At 39.5% G+C, this 22,780-nt stretch overlaps 1 protein-coding gene across 2 annotated transcripts in view; it reads left to right on the forward strand.

The window, feature by feature from the left end:
* SNX25 (sorting nexin 25) overlaps nt 1–22,780 on the forward strand; it is an 88,027-nt gene that overhangs the window by 54,742 nt on the left and 10,505 nt on the right. For both annotated transcript variants that reach the window (XM_055795896.1, XM_055795898.1), the window contains exons 8-14: nt 3,646–3,777; nt 5,826–6,101; nt 9,899–10,054; nt 14,880–15,011; nt 20,744–20,884; nt 21,468–21,581; nt 22,072–22,236. In XM_055795896.1, the coding sequence (XP_055651871.1) occupies nt 3,646–3,777; nt 5,826–6,101; nt 9,899–10,054; nt 14,880–15,011; nt 20,744–20,884; nt 21,468–21,581; nt 22,072–22,236 (1,116 nt within the window). The remainder of the gene's footprint in view (nt 1–3,645; nt 3,778–5,825; nt 6,102–9,898; nt 10,055–14,879; nt 15,012–20,743; nt 20,885–21,467; nt 21,582–22,071; nt 22,237–22,780) is intronic.

Below are 22,780 nucleotides of genomic sequence, written 5' to 3' on the forward strand. Positions count from 1 at the left end.
ACAGAAGTATGTTCGTGAACATGTGAGTCTCAAGACAGGGGTTTTTCCATTGATGTATGTGCAGTGAAATAGCCAGACACCTTATGTAGTATATGCTTCCTGACAGGCAACTAATCATTGCATTTGGTTCAGCTACTGCTGTGTATGACAAAGCTAGCCTTCTGATGACTTACCTCTTTTTGAAAAATGACGACACCACTGCATGTTTAAATTTTAGTCAGCGGGCAGAGAATGTGTTATTGTTTTTTGAAATGCAGTTTGGAAAGAGAGACACTTTTCCAGTATTATTTTTTATATTCTTCTTCTTCCTGTCCTCTACGAAAAAGAAAAAAACAACCAACCCCCACAAACAAATGAAAACAGAAATCCTGCAGTCTGTGTGCCATCATTCCAGCAGAACATGTGCGTTATTGACTTAAATTCTGCTCAACTCGCCCATGATCTGCAGTGCTGTTACCAGCTTTATTGTGATTATTCATTATAGGCCAAGGTGGCTGTAGCGAAGGGGAACCTGGTGTGTTGTAAAGACATCTATGCCACATCTGGTGCCTATTCAGGCCCTTCCAAATTAAGCAGTTGTTTTGATGTTCCTCTCCAGAGAGAGGTTGTGACTATCTTTAGGGACTTGCCAGGACCAGTTCTCTGCTTTGTAGGGCCAGGAACAAGGCTATTCTGTTGTATCCCCCTATGCTAGGGATGCTGCTTAAAGCACCCCACTTGGGGCAGGGAGGAGGGCAGGAATCTAACCCCTTCCTAGTCGTTGGCAGAGCCTGTCACCAGCTGTAGTGTATTAGCTACTTTCCTGTTGAAGTAGGAAATTGATGTCACTGCTGGTTTTTCCAAGCCCGGAAGCTGTTCTCAAGTTAAAAGGACTTGAAGTGTTGCTGCTGAGGCTGAGTAATTCCAAGATTATGTCTGCTAACTGGATATTGGATTTGAGGGTGTACACATGCCCTAATGCATGCATGTATGCCAATGTAACTTAGACCTTTGTGCTCTTAATTCGTGCTGATACTGAGTCATAAAATGATCTTCTACTGAGGATTAAAAATTACTGCAGAATCTCTTTCTTGAAAATGGAGATATTTGTATTCCTCAGAATACTTCCTGGATTGCATGTGTTTTGTAACGACTTAACCACCTCAAACCTAAAAACATCTTTTGTCCATCGTTACTGTCTTTGAAGGCTTAATAATGTTTACAGTACGGTGTTTGTAACATATTTAATAGTTATAAACTATTCAATAATTTAGGATAGTCAAGCCTTAAACAAAAACCTAAAAAAAGTTTGTGAGGTCTCATTTCTGCAAGGGAAATTTAAATAAGCTTTTCTGTCTATCAATTTTGTTGAAGTATTTCAGTTTGCAAGGTAACTATTAGGAGGTTTGTGTAACAGCATTATTAGGCACCACCACTTTTTAATTACCACGGGGCACCTGTGCAGCGAGCACTTTTGTTAGGCTAGAGGGATGGTTGTACTTGCCTTGCTCCCTGCAGCGGCACTTAGCCACAGTTACTTTTGAGAGGGGAGATTTCTTAATTACTCTCCTTGCTGTGGCAGCCTGAGTAGGGCTAGCTTGGATAATAGAGGCGTAGAGACCAAGGTGACTTCTTGCTCAAGAAGTGACAGGACAGTGCTCCACATTATGATATATTTATTGCCTCTGCTATCATTTACAGAGCTGAAAAGTCCCAGATATTAAGACCTCTGTTCAAGAGGCTGGAGGACACTTCTTCCACGTGTATTTTAAATCACTATCTTGATAAAACTATTGAATAAAACGTATGATGAGGCACAGCAATGATGCTAAGCCACAGACTGGGCTTTGAATGGTCATCTCTCTGTTCTTCTCTTTGACAGTCTGATCACTGTTTCTGTAGCAAGCCTAGCTTCACAAGCCTGCTTGTCTGTGCTGTTCAGTGAGGATTATAGTGAGCTCTGTATCTCTCTCTATAGCGAAGCTCTAAGTTTATGTTCATGTACCTGAATAGCACTGAATCTAAGAGCAAGCCATGTCCAGAAGATTCCTGGTATGGTGAAGTATGGAGAGAGGGATGGCATATGACTGTCACTGAGGAACTTTGAAGATGAAAATGAACATTCCAGCTGAGACAAATGCTATTTACTTAAACACTGCCCAAAATTTGGAGGAGCTGTTTCAGACAAAACATAGGTGGCTACAGTTTTTAAAGAACCTTCTTCAGTTTGATTCATTAAGGAAGTGACTTGTGCTCGTAATTGTGTACGTGCACATACATGTAGTTTCTTTCCGCACAGCTTGAGTCTAGCAAACTATTTTTTTTCTAAATGTGACTTGTTGGTAGAGTCTGAGGTACTAGGTTTAGGAAAAAAAGTCATCTTCTGAGAGAAAGATGCTGATAACATGACCTGAATTATATTATTATAAGGTATTGAAAAACCCGTATTAGAGAAATTATTAATGCCTCAGTCCTGGTTGGAATTCACAACTTGCTCTGTACCAAATTGTCCTAGCTTCCTGTGACTTGGCGTTTTACCGTAAAGATTCATTAGCCCCAGTGCTTAAGGATCAGATTTTCTTTTAAAAGCAAAAAGTGAGGATTGGTTGGTGTCTGTGAGGTACAAAACAAGAGACCAAGACCACTCCAGTGTATTTGGATTCCTGTCCACATAAATAAAGGCACTAAAGGAGCAACATGAAAACTGGTTCAGCTGCTGGACTCCAAAGTTGGAGAGGAAGGGATGTCTGATTTTGATAGGGTGCTTTGAAAACTGGTCCTATTTTCCAAAGAAAGCCAGGGTCGTTCATTTTGTTCAACGTGGGAAGATTGGTTCTTTTTGTCAGGGAGGTGTTTTATTTTCAGGTGTTTCAAAGAAAAGGCCTGGATTCACAGAAATAGTAGAGGATGAGAAATGGTAACGTCTTTTTAATCCTGCATCTTAACGGCCACAGCATCTGCTGGGGTGTGAGAAGTCTCTTTTCTTTTCTGTGTGACATGTGCATTCCTCTCTCATTTCAGGTAGAGTTCTGAGCATTACATCGCAGACCATTCCCTTACCTGGCTGCGTTTCTGATAGATGCTTTTCAATAACGCTCAGTTAATGGGAACTAGCCACCAAACGCCCTAGCTGCCAGGATAAAGAACTATACTCCATCTTTCTCTGTGGCCTTGGGAGTAATTGAGATACATCTCAAAACTCTGTGGCCTGTGGCATGGAAACTGCTGGTGTTATTCTTCGTTTGGATTAAGCAAAGAGTAGGTTGGTTAGTGTTCAGCTTGGCTCCTCTGCCTTGCAGGAACATTGGAATTTAAATGTTTGGCAGTAGCATTTCATGAATGACTTGAAATGTCATCTTAGTCTTTTCAAATGTAGCCTTAACCTCCTGGATAGAAAACATGTGGAAATATTTTCTATCTGATGGGAGTGTAGATGCCTTTATTTTCTAAATACTTCCAACTCATATTTTCCTTTTTTTTTTTTCTTCATTAAAAAATATAAAACCTATTGCCGTAAAGAGTCTGTGCAGTTGAATAGAGTACATATTTGTGGTATATATGGTGCTCTGTGGGCACATAAAATGAAAATATTCTCCCCATAACAGATGGAGAGGAGCTGGACTTAAGTATCCCCCCAGATTTTACTCTTAGTTTTTCTTTCTTCAGATTCTTCAGTTTGAAGAAATTTTAGCCAACCCTTCATACAGAGAGCACTTCCGAATCTACATGGAAAGGATGGACAAGATGGCTTTGATCGGTCTTTGGGAGTCTGTGGAGTATCTGAAGAACGCTAGCAAGGTGGAAGAAATTACAAGTCCTTGTACATTAATGGGAATCTCTGCTTGCTGTGATCTTGATGTTAGGAAATATCTTTGTATTTGTTTTTAAAATAGCAATAGCATAGGATAGCTACTAAGCAATTTAGTTCTTTTAACTTCTTCATGTCAACGTTTGAGGATAATATGGCACTTAAACTGTTGTGATGATGATTTACTGTTGTTTTGTGTAGCAGCATGACTGGTAGAAGGGATACTTCGTATGCAAAAGTAGTAGAATTCTTTCCCCCTTGACCAGAGGGGAAAGTTGCAATAATATATTGGCTTTAGTTGTATCAGCTCGTGAAACTTTAAAGTACGTTGCTGCTTGATAGTCTGTATGTAAACTTTTCACCTTGCCAGTTACAGGTAGTCCATTCAGTCCCAAACCATGAAATGGTGTGTATATGTGGGGTTTTTAATCCTTTCGAAAGAGAGATTTTGCTTTCTAAGACCCCTTCCTTTCCCTGTTCTGTTGCTTTATAAGCAGCTAAGTTTCTCCAGGAATGCTGCGCTACTGTTTAGAGGGAAGCAACGACGCTATATTGTAATTTGTATTGTATATTAATATGCAATTATATTAGTTATATACAATTATACAAAATATACAAAAAATATACAAAAATACAAATATATACAATATACAATAATATACAGTAAAAAATAAAGGAATGAGAACCCTGAAATAAGGATAGGAAATACCACTTAAAGTTGCAAGAAGTATCCTGGAGTAATGGTGCAGAGCAGGAATGTGGAGGACAAACTTTCTGTTCGTGACTAGTGGGGTGGATCTGGGGGGAAAACTTTTAAACCTCTGGGATTCACGCTAGCATGAAATATGAATTTCATTATTAAGTATCAGTTAACCTTTTATTCACTGTAATTTTATTACTCTCCTATGAAAAAAGATTCTAATCAATTGGAAAATACAAATAATGTCCTGTAACCAAAGCAGCAAATTATGGATCGTGATTAATGAGCCATTGATACAATCTGAAGAAATGGCTAACCACCAACTCTGGCTAGAAGGTGTTTATAAAAAGATTTTGTCAGGCACTGTGAAGAGAGCTGTATATCAGTTTTGATTGCAAACTGCTCGTGACTGGAAAAGGTGCTATAAATCATTTTATGACCTTTCAGCTGTGATTTCTCTCTTTGCTTTCAAAACAAATTGTGTAGTGCCTTTATTCAAGACTTACCATTTTTTAAAGAGATTCTAACATACTGTGCTCCTGTTGCCCCTGTGGTGACAGGCAACCTTTATGTTCCATGGACCAGCTTTAATTACAAAAAAGTAGCATCATGCAGCCGTGTAGCTGCGATACTGTCATATGAGGCAGGCAAGAACATTGTGCCGTACTGAGTGAGTGGATAAAACCTTTGTAATTGCAGTCAGTTTAGAGGGATGTTAATTTAGAGAGATGATGAAGGATTGTGCAGCATTACTGCCTCTTTCCTGTTCATTATTACAAAGTTCAATCCTGTGTGCTCTTCTGTGCTCAGTGGAAATACCTGGCCCAGTGTACTAGTAAATGTCTCTTTGGTTCTGCTTTTTTCCTTGTTATTTTTGCTTTCTCCCCCCCCCCCCAATTATAGAATTATAGTCATGTATAAAGTGAGTTGGTCCTATCCAGCAGAAGACAGGAGAGCCAATACAGCTGAACTCTACAATCTGAACTTAAAATGGTGATCAGAATGTTGCTTTAGCACTTCCACCCCTGCCCCCTTTAATACCAGCTTTTGGAGCATACTTTTAAAAGCAGTGGGTGCAGAAGCTATGTTAATTTTAGAGCACAGCTGTTTCTTCACTTTAAAAATATCCGTATTTATCTTGTGAAATTGACTGCTTAGCATAGGTGCTCAGGCAGAGTGCTTGATCTCAGTGAGAGTCACAGATGTGTTCTCATACATCTGGGAGTGAAATTAGCTTGATCATCCTTCAAATTATGCACCTGGATCGTGATTCATCTTTATATTTTTAAAGTTTTTTCATTATTCTCTTCTCCCTTCTTCTCCCTCCTTGCTTCCTAGGCTGAAATACCTCAACTGGTGAGTGAAATTTATCAGAATTTTTTTGTGGAAAACAGGGAAATACCTGTGGAAAAATCCCTTTATAAAGAAATACAGCAAAGTCTTGTGGGAAATAAAGGCATTGAAGTATTCTACAGAATTCAGGCAGATGTTTACGAGACTCTAAAGGACAGATACTACCCCTCATTCATTGTCAGTGATTTATATGAGAGATCAGTCAAGAAGGAAGAAGAAAGAAGTTCTGCTCAGCTAACTCCTGAGGACAAAGACGAAGTGGTGAGTCATGTGGACAATTTCATTGTTGTTTTAAGGTGATCTGCAGATGATCCTGAGTAAAGCACGTAATAGCATCTTCTGTCCTTGACCTTTGGACTGGTTTTTTTTTTTTTGGATGTGTTTATACATGATATCACTCTTGTAGTTCCATTGGGTAAACCTGGTATGTTCCCAAGCTGAAAACACTGAAACAAGGTGAAACATTAGTAGGTTTCTGTCTAAATGTTGTCTTTCCCTGTCCCCTGTGCATTTCCTAGTTAAAAGTTGAAAAAAAAAAGAAAAGAAAAAAATACAACCTTAGTACTCTTTATTTACGGAATAGATTAGTAGACTATGTTGGAAGATAGAACTGATTAAAATAGCACTAAAACTGTAAATAGTAAGCCAGAGCATTCAAAATGTCATAAGCAATAACCTAATGGCAGATCTCTTGGGGCAGGTTTTACAGTGGCTTCTCTAAATCGGTCATGTCAGGGGAACTTGTGTTATATTTATCTAAGAACGTTTTGACAAGAGCATCTCTCAGACTAGGGAGCATCTTTGTCAGGCTGCCACTTCAGATCAGCATGGATATCTTCATTTTACATGTGAACTTGCTCAGAGCACAATGAAGTGGGATAGTTTGTCTAATAGTGGATCTAAATGGACAAATAAGAAGCAGAATCCAGAGGTGCTGATCTGCATTCTTCCATTTAGAAACAATTTTTCCAGAACCCAAGGCTTTTGTATTTTACTGCTTAAATATGGCTTTAATTTCTGTAGTGAGCTTTTATCGTCTCTGTAGTCCACCTGTCAGCAGATCTGCAGAGATGAGCTGTTCTAAGTAAATTACTTCCAATATGAACTTCGAGAGCTTGCTGAACTTTCACTCTTCTCTCTGTAATCTTTTCCTTGATAAAAGATCCAAGACACGTTTTCTATTTTTCTCACTGTTAACTCAGCTATGTGTTGAGGGTACGAGGTACTTCAAAGACTTTCTGTCCTTGTGTTTGTAGTCATTGGGACTTTGTCCAGAACTTTCTAAGTATTAAACGTTGTGCTTTTTAATCTCTATATATATTCAGTCTAAGAGAGATAACAGTTTCTCTTAAGAAGACTGACACAACACTTTAGGTCTAGCTGTCCTCTGTCAGATAACATTTACTATAGCTGCCAAAAAATTAGATTATTTTTTTTTTAACATCAGCATCATCTGTCCTTTGTCTGAGTCCTTGGATATGTATCTGCCAGATTTGAGGGCTGTGTCAGCTGTGAAACCTTGAAGACTAATGTATTGCCAAGTTTGCTTATATAGTTGAAGTTCTTTTGCATTTTTAACAACAAATTAAGTATGAAGTAGCATATACTGTTAGAGCATCTCTCAAATAGAGCAATCCTGATGGCTCTGTGCCATGGTTCAGGGTCTTTGAGGTGAGAATAGATTATTTCTGAAGTTTCCAGTGGTCTTTCAAATGTTGGTGAAAATGTGCTACTGGCTAATAGGTTTGGGGTTTTTTGCTCCCCCTCCCTCAACTACAGCTGAGAAATCTGATGTTTCTGGAGGGATCCATAGTGTTACCAGATACTAATTGCTTTCATTTTAGTTTGAGTTTTGAATGTCTCAGGTTCTCGCTTCCTGTGGCACTGTGGGAGTTACCGATGTTAATTTTCTATAAATTCCACTGTTATAGTTGGATAGGTAAAAAGTTCTCTAGTGTCATTGTGGAAGGGGGGACAAAAGGATGAGCCCTGATGAAACACGAGGAGATCAAATTGGAAGACAGGAATCAGGGCAAGGTCAGACTCTGCTGGTTCAACTGCAGGTGGAACAAGCTTTCTCTTCTTTTCAATCAGTCATGACTTTTCACTCCTTGGACAAACCTCCTTTGAAAGATCTTGAGCAGATGTAAAAACCCAGAAGCAAGCAGTGCCTGCATTCAGCACTGAGGAAAGAGGGTCTGGTGGTTGCATCAATGCTGTGTGTGTCAGATTGCTAAAATGAGCCCCAGTCTGTGTTCTGCAGCACTCACAGAAATGGAAGTCGTTATCAGTTTAGCAGTCAAGGGAAGACAGCACAATCCTTTACGATCTCAGCTTTGAGTGTGTTGTTTATTTGGTAATTTGGATACAGGTAACTTGTTACCTTGTAATTCTAGTATTTTTGTGATAAACCTAGTGACTCAATAGTGTATTTTGCTGTAAGTGTCTGAAATGTTAATGGCAGAAGCCATGCAGCCTATCTCTGGGAGCAGGGCCTTACTGTTTTGTAATTAATTGCAATCCTTTGATTACTAGTACCACACCTCATATGAAAAGTCTTTTAATTCTTCAGTGTAAAAAATAGAATTTTTGTTTATTTTTGACCTCTGTGCTTCCTAAAAAGGTTAAGGTTTTTTTACTTCTATGGGTCTGTGTAGTAGTGTTTTGAGTAACACCTGATATTGTTAATTATCTGTATTATTGTAGTGCCAGGAGATGATGATGAGCTTCTGTGAGCTCTGTACACGTGCTTGGAGGCAGTCTCAGACCTGAGGAGTTTACAGTCTGTGCAGAATAGACGGAACAAAGGACATGACATAGAGCTAATGGTATTTACTCAGCCGCATAGCAGGCAAATGCAGAACTGGAAAAGGGCATGCATGGATTTCTTAGCCTAGAACTCCTGACTTCTGCATTGTTGCCCTCCCTTATGAGGATTATACTAAGGAGATTAATTATTGTTGCTACTGTATCTCTTCTCAGACTTTTTTTTTTACTAAGATGTAAAATACTGCAGAATTTACAGTAGGATTGTCTCTAAAGCTCACAGAATTTAGCAGACAATGAGACTTCATTCTGTTAGCTTGTCATTACATACAGATAAAGCTTGCTTAGTGGGAATATAATTAGAGAACTGTAGTTCATGTGATTAGATTCATAGCTTCCCACAGATGTGTTCAGTCACAAGCAGACCTCAGAGATCTTTGAAGATGGCAACAGTAACATCACAGTGCTGTTTGCTGGATCTCAAGGTCTTCATGCCTGTTTGGGGTAGCACAGTAAGAAAGGAGACTGAGGCAGATGCCAGATGATGTTAATGAGAACGTCACTGAAAGGTGTGAAACTATTTTTTCGCATGCCTGTAGTACACAAGATGGAAAAAGCTATTGGTTTGTCTGAATGAATATAAGAAAATTATTTATCAGTTTAGAGTAATGCGTATGTGCTTTTATCACGTTTTTATTAACACTTCTAAAAACAGCAGTAAAATCTGTTCATGCAGAGAAAGGACTTGGTTTAGATTGTTCTGCAGGCTGATAAATCTGTTTTGTGAAGGTTTGTGGGAGGCAGGACTGTTTGTTAGAACTGTAGGGGTTTTTTTGGTTTCGTGTCCCTGTTCCCCCCCCCCCCCGCTCCCCTGTCTTGTTATCTTTCAGCTCAGAGTGAAGTATTTGCTTTTCTATCTGGCTCTGAAAATTGATTATGACTACTAAGCTGCTGTTGCTTTTAAAATAAACTTTGATTCTGCCTCTCATTTACACTAAAGCTTTAGCTTGAAGGTCATTTTACATAGTTGGCAAGAGTTCCCAAAGAGCTGTAGTATAAATGGTATTAGGCTTTGTCTGTTGTGTGTTTGGTTGGGTGTGTGCTTGTTCAGGTTTTTTTAACAGACATGTTTCATGTTGGATCTGATGGTCGGAATATCTGTTAGAATCTCTTATACCTACATTTTTTTCTGTATCAAGAATAAGAGTTCTTATACATAAAAGCTTTTGGAGCAAACAATAACTCTCCTTTTTCATATTAATGATGCAGTTACTCTCATCCTTTATTCCTAGAGCCAAGGTTGCGAAGAAGCTACTGAAGAATGCAGCACAAGAATTAATGAACAGGCCAGTTATGCTGTAAATAAACTTCGCCAGCTAAATGACAAGCTTGAATATAAAAAACAGGCTCTAAATTCCATATGTAATTCACCAAAACCCGACAAAAAGGTAACTACCTTTAGTGTCTTCCCTTAAAAAATAAATAAAATTATGTGTATGTTTGTGTAATATCTAGTTGTCTCAGGCTCTTTCTGGACAGCTCAGATTACTGTTTCAATCGGTCTGTTATAGAAATTGAAATTAGCTTATTTTAATTTTTTTATTATTTTTAATTTGGTTTTTTAGGGGGTTTTTTAAGCTGATGTAACTAAAATTGCAAATATGATTTTTTTTTTGTCGTAGAATAAAGACCTCTCTCCCAGTGGGCTTGCAGCTTTGACGGTGATCTATAGTATTTCTTCCTTACTGCTGCTGTACCCACCTGTATTTGCGTAGTTCTTTGTGGCAGTTTGTTTCATGTTCCCTGCCGCGTCTGGCGCACTGCAGCGGAGGGATGTGCTAGTTCTGCTCCCTCTGCTGGAGTTCTGGTAGCATAGCGCAATTTCAGAATCTGCAGTTGTAACTGGCTTGTTCTAATCAAGGGGCGGGGGACACACACCACCTGAATCTGTAAAAGTGACTGCTTTCCTTTATAAGGAGCAGGAGAAGTCTGCAAAGCATGCTTTCATCAGACAAAAAATTGAGGGACATTAAACTTTGGCTCTCCGGGCTTGAATGAAAAATAAAAATCTTTTTCTATTTGCAAAGTGCAACGATTAAGCAATCTAAGAACATATTCGGGCAGAAGCAAGTGATTTGCATTTGGCTTAGGCCAACTCATTTGCATTCCTACTGAGTCTGATACTACAGGACTGTTGTTCAGATGCAGTCGGGCCAAGTTTTTCAGGCGTAATGTGGTTGGTAGGTGGTGGTTAGAGACTAACAAGTAGCCAGGTATCTCCCTAAAACAGCCTCCTGCGAGGGATAGCAAAAATGTACATGGGCATTAGTCATTGTCCAGGACCTGGGTTCTTCATACATTTGTTTCTTCACTAGGGGTGAGTGCTAGGATGCTGGTCTGAGTAGCGGTTGACACCCTGCTCATTCTCTGCTGCCCCAGCAGAAAGACGTGGACAGTAGTGTTTGGGACCACACTGGCTAGCTTTGTTCCCTCTGTCTCTTTTGCATCTCCCTTCTGCCAGAGGTTACCGCAGACAACTGGAAATGTGTCTGCAGCTCTTCTGTTGTGTCCCGCTCACAGCTGCTCTGCTGTGTGTGTGGCTTCAGCGGGCAGAAGATACCTTTTACTTGTCATCCAACCATTGCTCTTCAGAGTAGTAAGAGCACTGATGTGTTTGTGTGTCCTTTATTTTTTAAATGCCTGTATTACTGCAGTAGCATTTACCTGTGGAGCTTTTAAATGGGTTGTTAAGGTTGACAGTGTGAGAGCACCTTGTTACAAGGACTTTTTTTTTTTTTTTTTTTTTTTTTCCTCCCACCTCCGGACGTGGCAGATAAAAATTTGGTTCTTGGTCATATGAAGTAAAAACTGTTTCTAAAAATTCCACAGTTTTGTGCCATATGAAGGGGAATGTCATGTACATTTTTTGTGTTAAACTTTTAAACCTCAAGCTGTTCCTGGGTTGTTTTCTCTTTTTGAAATGTTTGCTGTGAGACCCATACAAAACACATATGTGCATCTTCAAGTGACTTCTAGCACCCTGCAACTCAGATGCCAGTCAGCCAGGGAAGAAAACTGCTCATTTGAGTTGCATGTGAAACGCTGCTAGTTTTAAAAGAAAATGCTCTGTAGGGAGGTCTCGTTTCAGTTCCTTCTTGGAATATAAAGAGTAGAAAGATGGTAAGCGGTCTCGGGCAGTGTCTCCAATGTACAAGGCCCACTGCCATAGAAAATTACCTTGATCTTTGGAGGTCTGTGACTTTGGTGCATGTCTCGTGCCCGAAGCTCGGTGGCTATCTCCCTTGTGTTTGTGAGTGCTGTCTCATGCCATCCTGTGCAGCCACAGTAAATGTGCAGGACCACATTCTTTCTAGAGTTCGGTCTTGTCATTGTCAGTAGCAAAGCAACATCTTAACGTTCCCCACGCAGAGCACCTTCTGGTGCTTGCTAAGCCTTATATTGAAAGAAAACTGTGACACAATTACTGAAATTAACCGGGACCTTACTGAATGGAGAAGTGCCTCAATCTCTATCAGGAGTTATGTGGAAGCTGGAGGAAATTTCTGTTAACTTGTTCAGATCTTTAGTATTTCCAGTGGACCTGTACCAGGAGTGAACATAAAAGTCACTTGGAAAAATTGTAGGAGGTACTCTTATAACTAACTAGGTGTAAAGTTAAAATTTGCACCATGGGCCATAAATGTTAAAGAATCACCATCAAAGGTATTAGCAAAGTAGTTTTAATATGAATTTGTAGGACTGTGACTTCACAAAGTTTGGTAGCGAGGTTCACTCTGTTACTTATTACATAGAGAAATTACACAAAGACGAATCAAATTAAAATTAATCTGGAATGATTTACACAGAGACTAAAGATGTAAAAGGACAAGGGCGACCCTACTATCTGAGTCATGAGGTTCAGAGTGGACCCCCCTTGCTTTCTAAACTCTTGATAGAGTTTAGGTGTGGCTAGATCCGATCCTAGTCCGACTTGGACAACAGTTTGTATCTAAAGGAATGTAAGGAACATTCACAGTTTAAGGTTGATCATAGGATTTTAGCAGCACTTAGTCCATGATTAATACTTACAAAGTAGGATTTACTTAAATGACAAAATCGGTTTAACTACAGATTTGAAATGGTAATACTTACACTTATGAGGTACCTAAATCAACTCACGTACAAACACAAAAATATAGAGATAAATGTACAGCTGTACAAAGGTGTATATATACCTGCTAAAAATTCTCCTCAAGTTCAGTGAAATATTCATGTTGAACGCCTTTGCATTTCTCAGCGGGCAAAGGTTTGAGCCTTGAGGAGTGGGGTTATCAGCCCAGGCTGGCGTCAGCTTTTGGTGACAGTCCTCCTAACTCGGCGAGCTTGGGAGCTCTGAGAGGCATCCTGCTCAGAGGGAGATGCTGTTTGCAGCCCCCTGCAGTCCAGGAGAGCTCAAAGGACCAAAGGAGCTCGAAATGGTCCTCACTTAGGACCACTGTTCATAGAGTCAGAGATGATTGGCTTTTAGTCAACAGTACTTTTCCATCCTGGCCACAATCTGAGTTGGTAAGTACTGGAATTTTTCACAATCCCAGTGACAGTGGGCTGCAAGGCTCATCAGGAGATGATTCACGTAAGGAGTGCACCAGTGCTTTTGGGGATGTTAGGATTTGTGTAAAGAATGTTTCTGGCTGTCAGTGCTGTCTCCCAGCTCAGCCACGCAGGTGTTGCTGGTACAGTCAAGAGATGCTTAACTGTCGAACTCATTACACAGGGGCTAAGGCCTAAAGGGGATTCCTGAGACTGTAGGGGGTGGTCTAGGGGAGGGGGCGAGATGCACCACCACAAAGAGTGAGAAGTACTAAACAGAAGTGGGCATGCTTGTGTGTGTGAGTTAGACCATGCCATTTGTTTCTGTAGCACTATAGTTTTGATTTTTTTTTTCTTTGATATAAAAAAGTACTATATAACTAAACCTTTACGTATTGTTGCATACACATGGATGTAGCACTTGTATGTTCCCTTTGCATTCTTGAGAAATAATAGCCATGTTCTTTCTACACCTAAGGTCTTGAGGAGGTGGGGATTGTACCCCTTAGAAAGTAGTGGGGTTTTCCCTGTATTTTTTTGTTCCTAAAATATTCTTTGTCTTTGAAAATATATACGTCTTTGAAACAGAATAATAAAATAGATCCAGTATCATTATAAAGTCTCAGTATTTGTTTTATAAGCGTAGTAGCTATTTACTTATAATGAAACCTTACCAGTTCTGTATTTATTGATTGTTCCTGGATGCCACTTGTAGGAGTCAGTGTAAGGTGACTGCAGAGCAGTCTGTATGCCCATAGTAAATATAGTAAAATACAAAATTATTCCGAAGGTTAGGTATATGCCAGAAAGTTGTCATACAGCTGTAGATGTGTAGGTAGTATTTTACATCTTATGTGATAAAAAATTCTGAAAAAGACAATTACTGTAGCTCTGCAGGATGTACCACGTGTTTTAAATCTTACAACTAAGACTTGTAAGTTTGACTATGTGGGCTATCATATTTTAAAGAAAGCGTTAGCTTCTTTTGCTGTATTTCTAATGTCACATCTTATGTATACTTCCCCCTTTTCTTGTCATGCTGTCTTCTAGTAGTATTTATGGTTACTTGGGTTTTTTGTTGATGTCATGAGATACTCTATTTATCCTTTATGAGATTATGACGGTGAGCTATGTCTTGATGAGAACGTCTTTTGAAATGCATGCTTTCCACAAAAATAAATCCCTCCCTTTCCAAAACTTAAATGAATTAAGTAGTAATTTTCTGAGTGATTGTTAACATAGCTAAGCTCCTAGAAATGAAATCTGTTCCCAGGTTTCTGTATCTGAAAATCGTAAGGGGGATGTCTTCAGTAACGCATATTTCAGTGATTGTAATTTCACATTTGTAGAAAACATATAATGTGTGTGTGTGTAATATGTAATCCTATCTAAAGTGCCTTTTATGCTGATAGTGCAATAGTAGGACGTACTTCTAAGTAGTTTTTTATTTTAATATTGGAGTTGACTCTTTAGGATTACTGTGTATTCCACAAATTTATAAAAGGCATCATAGGTTCTCTCACTTAAGACTCCCACCCCCCCCCACCCCCCACCCCCCGTGAATTATTCTCTCTCTCCCTGCTTTCATACCTTTACCTTTTTCTGAATAGTGTCCCTGAAGATATGAGGCGTATTGCTCAAACTTTTTCTTAGCAATTATGATCAATAAACTTTTCTCTGCAGATTGTTTCTAAGCTGAAGGATGAAATTACTCTGATGGAGAGAGAGCACAGTGACCTTCAGCTGCACATTGCAAGAACGGACTGGTGGTGTGAGAATCTTGGCATGTGGAAAGCCTTCATTGTCTCAGGCGAGGTATGTTTGGGGTTTTTTATGGCTTTGTCTTCTGGGTCAGTTCAAACTTCCATGAAGAGAAGAATAAAAACCTGTATATACTTTCCTTTTACCTTGGTGTACACTGTGTGTGCTTCATGTTTACTTGGGGCAGGGAGGAAACGCTAACTTCTTTTTAACTCTTCCTCTGTTTCCCCAGTGACTGCTGTGATGCATATATGCAAAACATATGTTTGTCAGGCCCTGTTGTAATGGAGCTATAAAAGTACCTACATGTACGTGAACTGGTTTGGGCATTGGGTAATTTGCTACCTTAGGGGTGGTGGTGTTCATGAGAACAGTCTCTCTCGTTCTGTTACCATGCTATCATGCTTGGGTGCAGTTGCGTGTCTGCTAAGTCTCAAAGATGCAGTACTTACTATGTTTTGTATTATTGTATTTAACAACAGTACAGTTTCAAGGGACTAAGATAACCAGAAAGAAAGCGCTTTAAATCTGTGAGTAAGGTAAAGGAGAAGTTAATTTTTTTTTTTTCAGTCTTGTTCTGCTCTTCTGTTTGGTGTAGGCAGACAATTGTGGAATGAATGTAAAAAAAATTGTAACGGAAACAAAAAGTATTACCATTTCATAGCTTTCTATCAACATTTGCCCAATAAACGTTATATAGTAACTGTGGGCTCACACCGTACATAAGCAATCGTCTTGACAATATCACTTCAGTGAAATAAAGATTAATTGGATCTCTACTGGATTGCCTTCCCGTGCTATTAAGAAGATGTGTCTTATCTAAGTAGTTTCCTTGAGGTAATTTTTCTTGGAGAAAAAATGATGTGCTGTTGAGTTTATTTGGTTGCATCTTCAGCTCTTACAAACTATTGATAGGTCTGTCAACGGTCAAACTCATTGTCTGTGAAAGAAGAAAAAAATCCAACAGGGTAAAAACTTAAGATGCCGTTTTAATAAACAAATTCTCAATGTAGAAATATCTGGGTTTGGTTTTGCTTTAATGCTGTCTGCAGGTGACCTGGTTGAGAACAGTGAGGGTCTTAAACTGTCTTTAAGAGTTCTCTCTACCTTTTTGAAGTCTGGTTTTAAAAACCAGCAATACTGTGTGCAGCAGAACTGCAGAAAGGCAGCTTTCTGGTAAGGGGTACCATACAGATCTGCCCAGTGTCTCCCTCACTACCCGATGAGAAGATGGTGTGGCTAAATAAGAGGGAGGTTGGGGGAGGCTTCTAATTACTTGCTGCGTTAACTATAATACAGGTAGTACTGGACTGAATAATTAAATGTAGGCTTGCATTAATTGTGCCATTTGCAGCTCTGTGCTTCAAAGAGTAAGCTGGAGAAACCACGACTGTTATAGTTATCCATGTTAATTAATTGCTCAGGAGCGTTCTGGCTGCAGTTGATGGTTTCGGGGGGCATGAGTAGGTGACACTGCCTTCCTGTTTGCAAAATTAGCATGTAGCTCTGTGGTTTTAAATGGAGAAAAGCTTGGTGGCCATATTTTTTTTGCAGAAAAGCTTAGTTAAAAGTAAATTTTGCTATAGAATTTGAGTTGAAAGTGTAATAGCCTGTCATTGACCTTTTAAACGGATTTACTAAACCGGTTAATAGAAAATGCATGCAAAACTACAATTACTTAAAACTTGAGAAAAAAACCTGTGCGTCCAAACTGTTGTTTGTACTTTCTTAGTTTGAATCTTTCAGTCTTTATATAAATGCACTAGCTCTGTGTGTGAAATACTTACTTTTTTTAAAAAAAAAAAAATAAAAAATGTAACCTATAGGTGTCCTTTGGTAACTGATATTTCTTATAGAACTATTGTTGGAGACTCAGTGTTTTGGCTAGTAGAGGTTGAAAAAAAGACAGTAGGAACATGAAGAATGACGGGACCCATGGTAACAACTCATCTTAATTCCATGAGTCACTGCCACATGACATGTAAACTTACAGCTACGTAACCTAACCTGCTCTACTTGCTTTAATGGTTTTGGCCTTGCATCGTGTTGTATTATAGCAGACGTTCTGCTTCCTCTGTCCAAAGAAAGACTTATTTCAGAGCATAATATCTTTTAAAAAATCTATTACTTTCATAAGGAATTGAGTTTGTAGCTTTGAATGAAGTGGAAGAAAATAGCTTGTCTTACTCATTTAGCTGTACTGGATATTAGGATGTTCATGCTCAGTGGAAGTTAAGCAAATTGGGTTCCTGTGAACTGAGGTGTACTCAATACACCTTCTGCATGGTCTTTATATATCTAGAAGCGACTTCTAAGGGACTTTTTGTGGTTTTTTTTAACATCAGTCTGTTTAGCCGGTTTCACTGCCGCACAGCTTGGGTGGGCTGTTTCAGGGAGCTGCTCTGAAGGAAGCTGCTGGTGAGTTCTACAGTTCTTCACTGGCTTAATAACTGGGCTAATTTTTGTTAATGTTTAGTCATTCCTGACAGATGTCTGGATCAGCCCTTAGTTTTTCTAGCAGGTGATTCAATGGTTTTCTTTGGCAGCTTGTTACTTTATTGAACGATTACAGTTTTTGCTAATGTTAAGTTTACATTTTACCTACTGCAGCTAACAGCTATAGCGTCTCCTGGAAAGTATTTAATAATATTTGTTTTTGCAGTATTTCACTGCATGTTTCTTACCACACCACACAACCCAGTAAGAGGTGCTCACCACTGGCATACACCTTGTAGTTTTTATTAATTGATTGTAGGTGTCTCAACATCCTAGGTCATATCTCCACCCACTTTGGGACTTTGTGCCTCACAGGGAGAAGGGAGAAATCTTTACCTTTTGTGGACTAGGCATCTATGGCATGCTAGTAGACGGTAAATTCTGAAACAATTAATCTTTACATTGTCTTGAGGCTATGGAGTTGCTGCCAGTGCAAAAAACTCAGTAGCCTGAAGCCTCTGTGGGTACTTGAGGGCTGATTCTGCTCTTGCCAGATAAGTAGTAGTGAATAACCTGGAAGACTCGTATAATCTGAGGAAAGGGGCTGAGAAAGGACTTTTGGATATGCCATCCTAGGGGCTAATTCTGAGAGCCCTTGCCAGTGCTGAAACAATCAGGGCTGAGACTATCAAAGGACCTTTGGACCTGGAAAACCAAACCAGAGCACAAACATTAAGTTTATGCTCATGAAGAATCAGAGCTGGAGGAGATTTAGGATGGGAATATTAGAAGTGTAGTGAAGTCTTAGAGAGGCATGAGGGGTTTGATGTTGAGCAGGAACTCTGGTCTTCAGCTCCAGCCCCTGGAGTGCTTTTTGGTTGGAAGCAGTAGGTAGATTGGTGGCTTGTCAGATGTGCAGTTTGTCTTGTGGCAAATGTGGCCCTTGAATTCGTCGGGAGAGGAGTTCCCATTCAAGCCAAGGAAGCATTGCAGTTGTTCTGCAGGTGCTGGGCTGTTGCATTCTAGAAGGGTGGATTTGAATGGCTTAAATGAGAAGTGACTGTGAAAGCACTTTTGTTTGCTTATCTTAGCAAAAGGGAGAATCAGAGGAATAGGGCTGTCTATAGAAACACGTTGATAAGGGTAAACATCATAAATGAGGGGTGCAGAGCTGTTGGAGCAGATGAGAAAGGAGTTTGGAAATCGAAAGGGGGGCTTTCAGTGACCAGGGTGAGGGTCCAGAGCAGACTTTAGTGTAACAGGGGTGGAAAAAAAAATTGTTTCACAGGTTTGAATTCCTTCATCATAGCAGTTTTATGATATGATGCCTGTTACAGCAAAGGACTAGACCTCCTGGTTTAGTAGACCACCTAACATTCTGTTTCTCTGTTTTCCAGTTGACTCATTAATTTGGAAAAACAAATGCAAAAGTACTGAAGTTGGTCAAAAATTCTGCATTCTGAAAGTCTTCAGGATCTTCTTAAGATATTTATATGAGGTTATTTGAAGGAAGTTGTAATGTGTCCCAGTCTAGTAATTAGAATGATATTATTATTAAATTAAATGATTTTTTTTTTTGCACATGGATCTTAACTTGAAAGCAGGAAGATTACAGAGTCCTCCCATTTTGAGAATGTGCTTCCGGAGGGATGACGCTCTCCTGACAATTACGGTTCAGATGACCCTACTACACCCATGCAAATCCCTGTCCCAGGGATGAATGTGTAATGGAGAACGATATGCATGACTCAAATCAGCATTTTCAGCACTGATCTCCCAGTTCTCAAAGTGGCTGCCAGGAGGTGTTTGTGAGTCACCTGCAAACACAAATCCAGTCTAGTTCAGGCATAGACAGGGCAGGGACTGTCCCAGGAGATCCCAGTCGCTGCTCTGTGCCAGGTCCCTCTGATCTACATTTTGGAGGCTACTCAAGCATCTCTTTCTGCAGTGGTCTGGCAGGAGAAAGGCAGTTTCCCAAATAGCTGTGCTGGGAACCAGACACATTTTCAGATGTTCATGTTGGTGCTTTTGTGTTCTGTCAGGGTGCTGCTGCAGCTGGTGTTTTAGAGATGTGAAACCTAGGCCGCAGACCAGGTTTCCCAGTGGTCCATGTGCAGCTTTAGGAGAGGAGTGCATCACAGGGAATATTTTCCCTGTACAGTTCTGAATAGCATAAAAATGTGAAGGTACATTTTAGCGGTGTGTCTTTACAATTGCATGCAACTGCTTGTCAGATTATCTGTCACTAGCATTAAGTGTTGTCAGACCTTTACAGGCTTCTTAGAAAATGTGTCATAATTGTATGAATTTTAAAGTTTATTCTTACCCTGATTGGCTTAGTTAAAAATTCTGTAAAAAAACCACACCACGTACATAAAAAAACAAACCAAAAAAACCCAACACTGCAAAAGTTTAAAAGGTATTACTTTTCTCAGAAGGTGTGAGGGTGGTATTTTATAATTAGCTTTCTCTTATTTGTATGTATATTAACAGAAGCATTTGAGAGTTTGGCTTGGCCAAAAAAAGTGCTTTATGAATTCCCCTTATTTTCCTTTCATAATCTATTTAGCTGTTTCCTTAAGATAAACAGAAGTAAACAAAAATCTGTTACCATTAGGACATAAAGATGAAATTCTGGGTGGCTCCTCAAATTAAGAAGTAATATGGTCACACTGCTGCCATTGTCTCAAGAAAAACGTTTAACTTAATTTGCTGTAGTTTTTCCCATTTGGTTAATTGCTCCTCCTTCCTCTGGCTGTTTACAGCTTGATTATTAGGATTTTCATAAAGCTGTGAGTCCCTCAGGAATAAACACAGCATGGATGCCACATGTTCTGTGCGTGCAGAATAGCACAAGTGAGCAGAGAAATCATTCTGAGATGGCACCAGCTGCTGCAAGGTCCAGCTGCAGAGCTGCTGTGCCTGGTGTGTGGGTGAGCCTCAGCACAAGCACTGGGAAAGAAGTGTTGGGGATAAAGGGAGAGCACAGGAACACTCAGGAAAATGCAGATGGGAGAGATGGAGTATTGGTCAGCAATCAGAAGGCTGTGTGGTAGGTGCACAGCTGTTTGAAAAAGACATGTCAGGGAGATTTGATTGCTGATGGACAGCATTGCAAAGCCATATGTAAAGTATACTAGTGGTTAGCTGGAGGCCTGATTCAGGACTGACAGCATTTTGGGTAAAGTTTAGTTCATTAAGGGTATTGCTCCATGTGTAGCCTTCGAACCACAAGAGAAGCGTTGGACTGATGACAACTGAATTTGCAAGCCAACCCGTCTGGCAGCCCAAATGTTCCACTGTTTGCTTTCAAAGTGGTATACCTTACCTTTTGGTTCCTTTCCCACAAGGTTTTAGAAGAGAATGGAGAACAAGTGCCCTGTTACTCTGTCATGGTGAGTTTACAAGAAGTTGGTGGAGCTGAAACTAAGAACTGGAGTGTTCCTCGGAAGCTCAGTGAGTTTCAGAACCTACACCGGAAACTCAGTGAGGTACGAATCTTGGTTAGGGGAGATTGCTAAAATTTGTCAGAATGATGTTTGGAGAGGGGAAAACCAGATAAAAATTTCATACTGCTAGTTCTTATACCAGCCTTTTGGCTTTTAGCCTTTCAGAGCTAGTTTTCCATCTGCCTGTTTCTGGCCTCTGCCAGATGCTTATAAAACCTGTTTATAATTTTTTTTTGGGGGGGGCTTAATAATGAATGTTTTAGTGAACTAACCTGATGTCAAAATGGTATATGTGCTGCACAGTCATGCAAGAGCCTGCTTCAAATACCAGATTTTGTCTCTGGCTTCCAGGGGAGTATTAGAAATGACAGCTTCTGGGGACAGAGGTGGTTTCCTTTTACAGTGCTTGAACCTGTCTGCTGCTAAGGGATAGATAACGGTGGTGGTGTGAAGAGAGAGGGTTTAGCTATGTCGGCCCATGGCGAGTAAGGGAGGATTTGTTTCGGGGTGCTGAGAGGGGTATGGAAGGGAGATGAGAGTACAAAGGAGTCTTTTCATTTCCATTCTGAACCATCTGTGTTTTCAGCACATGCATATTAAGTGAGCTCTCCTTTCTCATCCGCAGTGTTTTCCATCATTAAAGAAAGTTCAGTTGCCTTCCCTCAGCAAGCTGCCCTTCAAATCTGTAGACCAGAAATTCATGGAGAAATCCAAGAACCAGCTAAATAACTTTCTCCAGGTAAGAAAGCAAAGACAAAACCAACAGATATCTAAACAGGAGAACTGAGTGGATGTGTTCTCTCTGTTTTTTAAAGAGAGAGCCTAAAACAAATGGATCAGATGTAAGGTTTGATGCTAAAAATGTCAAAGTTGTCTAAAATGCTTGAAGTTGAGATGAGTTTGGCCGGTAGTGACTATTTCTCTAGTAGTAAGTTAATTTAAACTTTGATTGATTAAGAAATAGTAATAATGAATCCTGTAATTGCCACTTAACTACAACACTTCACAACATATTCCATAGAAATGAGAACTTTTTTTTTTTTTTTTTTTTCCTCGTACTTCAGAACTGGCTTCTTGAAGTATCTTTGTGAGACATGGATATTTTTTTTCCCTCGCTCTACATCTGATCCATGTCTTAATCAGTTTTATTGGATGGCCTGATACGTGTTGTTCCTTAACAAGAAATATTTAATTGATACGTTGTTTCTGTCATTATTTTTCTTTCATAGAAATTGCTCTCTGATGAAAGACTCTGCCAGAGTGAAGCACTTTACGCCTTCTTGAGCCCTTCCCCAGAGCATCTCAAAGTTATTGATGTGCAAGGAAAGAAGTCCTCTTTTTCACTCTCCTCATTTCTGGAACGACTTCCTGGTGATTTGTTTTCTCATCAGGAGGTAAGTGATAGAAAAGTAATCTTCCCAAATGTAATTACTTACCCAAAATGAGCAGGGAGAACTCTTAATATAATGCAGTTGAATGGCAGGTAATATTGGAAGGCATTTCCAAAGGTAATTTTAAATTTACTGTAAGTGAACAAAGAGTCAGAAATAAGAGCTGTCTGTGAATTTAAAAAGTATTTATTAATTAAATAAATGGATAAAAATTGATAAATTTATATGAAAATTTGATAGATATATATAGGCAAATGTGTAATCTATCACAAATTAATTGTAGTCCTGTGGTATTATCTTTTTTTTTTTTTTTTTTTTTAAGCAGAATTTCCCACTTTTTGTGCTCCTGATACGCATATTTCAGAGGGTTTTTGACAGGTGAAGGTAACTGCTCTTAGGAAGCTTCTCTGGCAGGGAACAGCTGTGTGTCCGTAATTTCTGGACAACTTCTGAAGCAAAGCTAATTTTGACAAAGAACTGTGGCAAACAGCACAAGCTCACTGCAGATAGAGGTGGGAGCCCATGTGGGCAAACCTGTTGGAGGATT

Source organism: Falco peregrinus, chromosome 2 (assembly GCF_023634155.1).
Source record: "Falco peregrinus isolate bFalPer1 chromosome 2, bFalPer1.pri, whole genome shotgun sequence".
Classification (NCBI taxonomy): domain Eukaryota; kingdom Metazoa; phylum Chordata; class Aves; order Falconiformes; family Falconidae; genus Falco; species Falco peregrinus.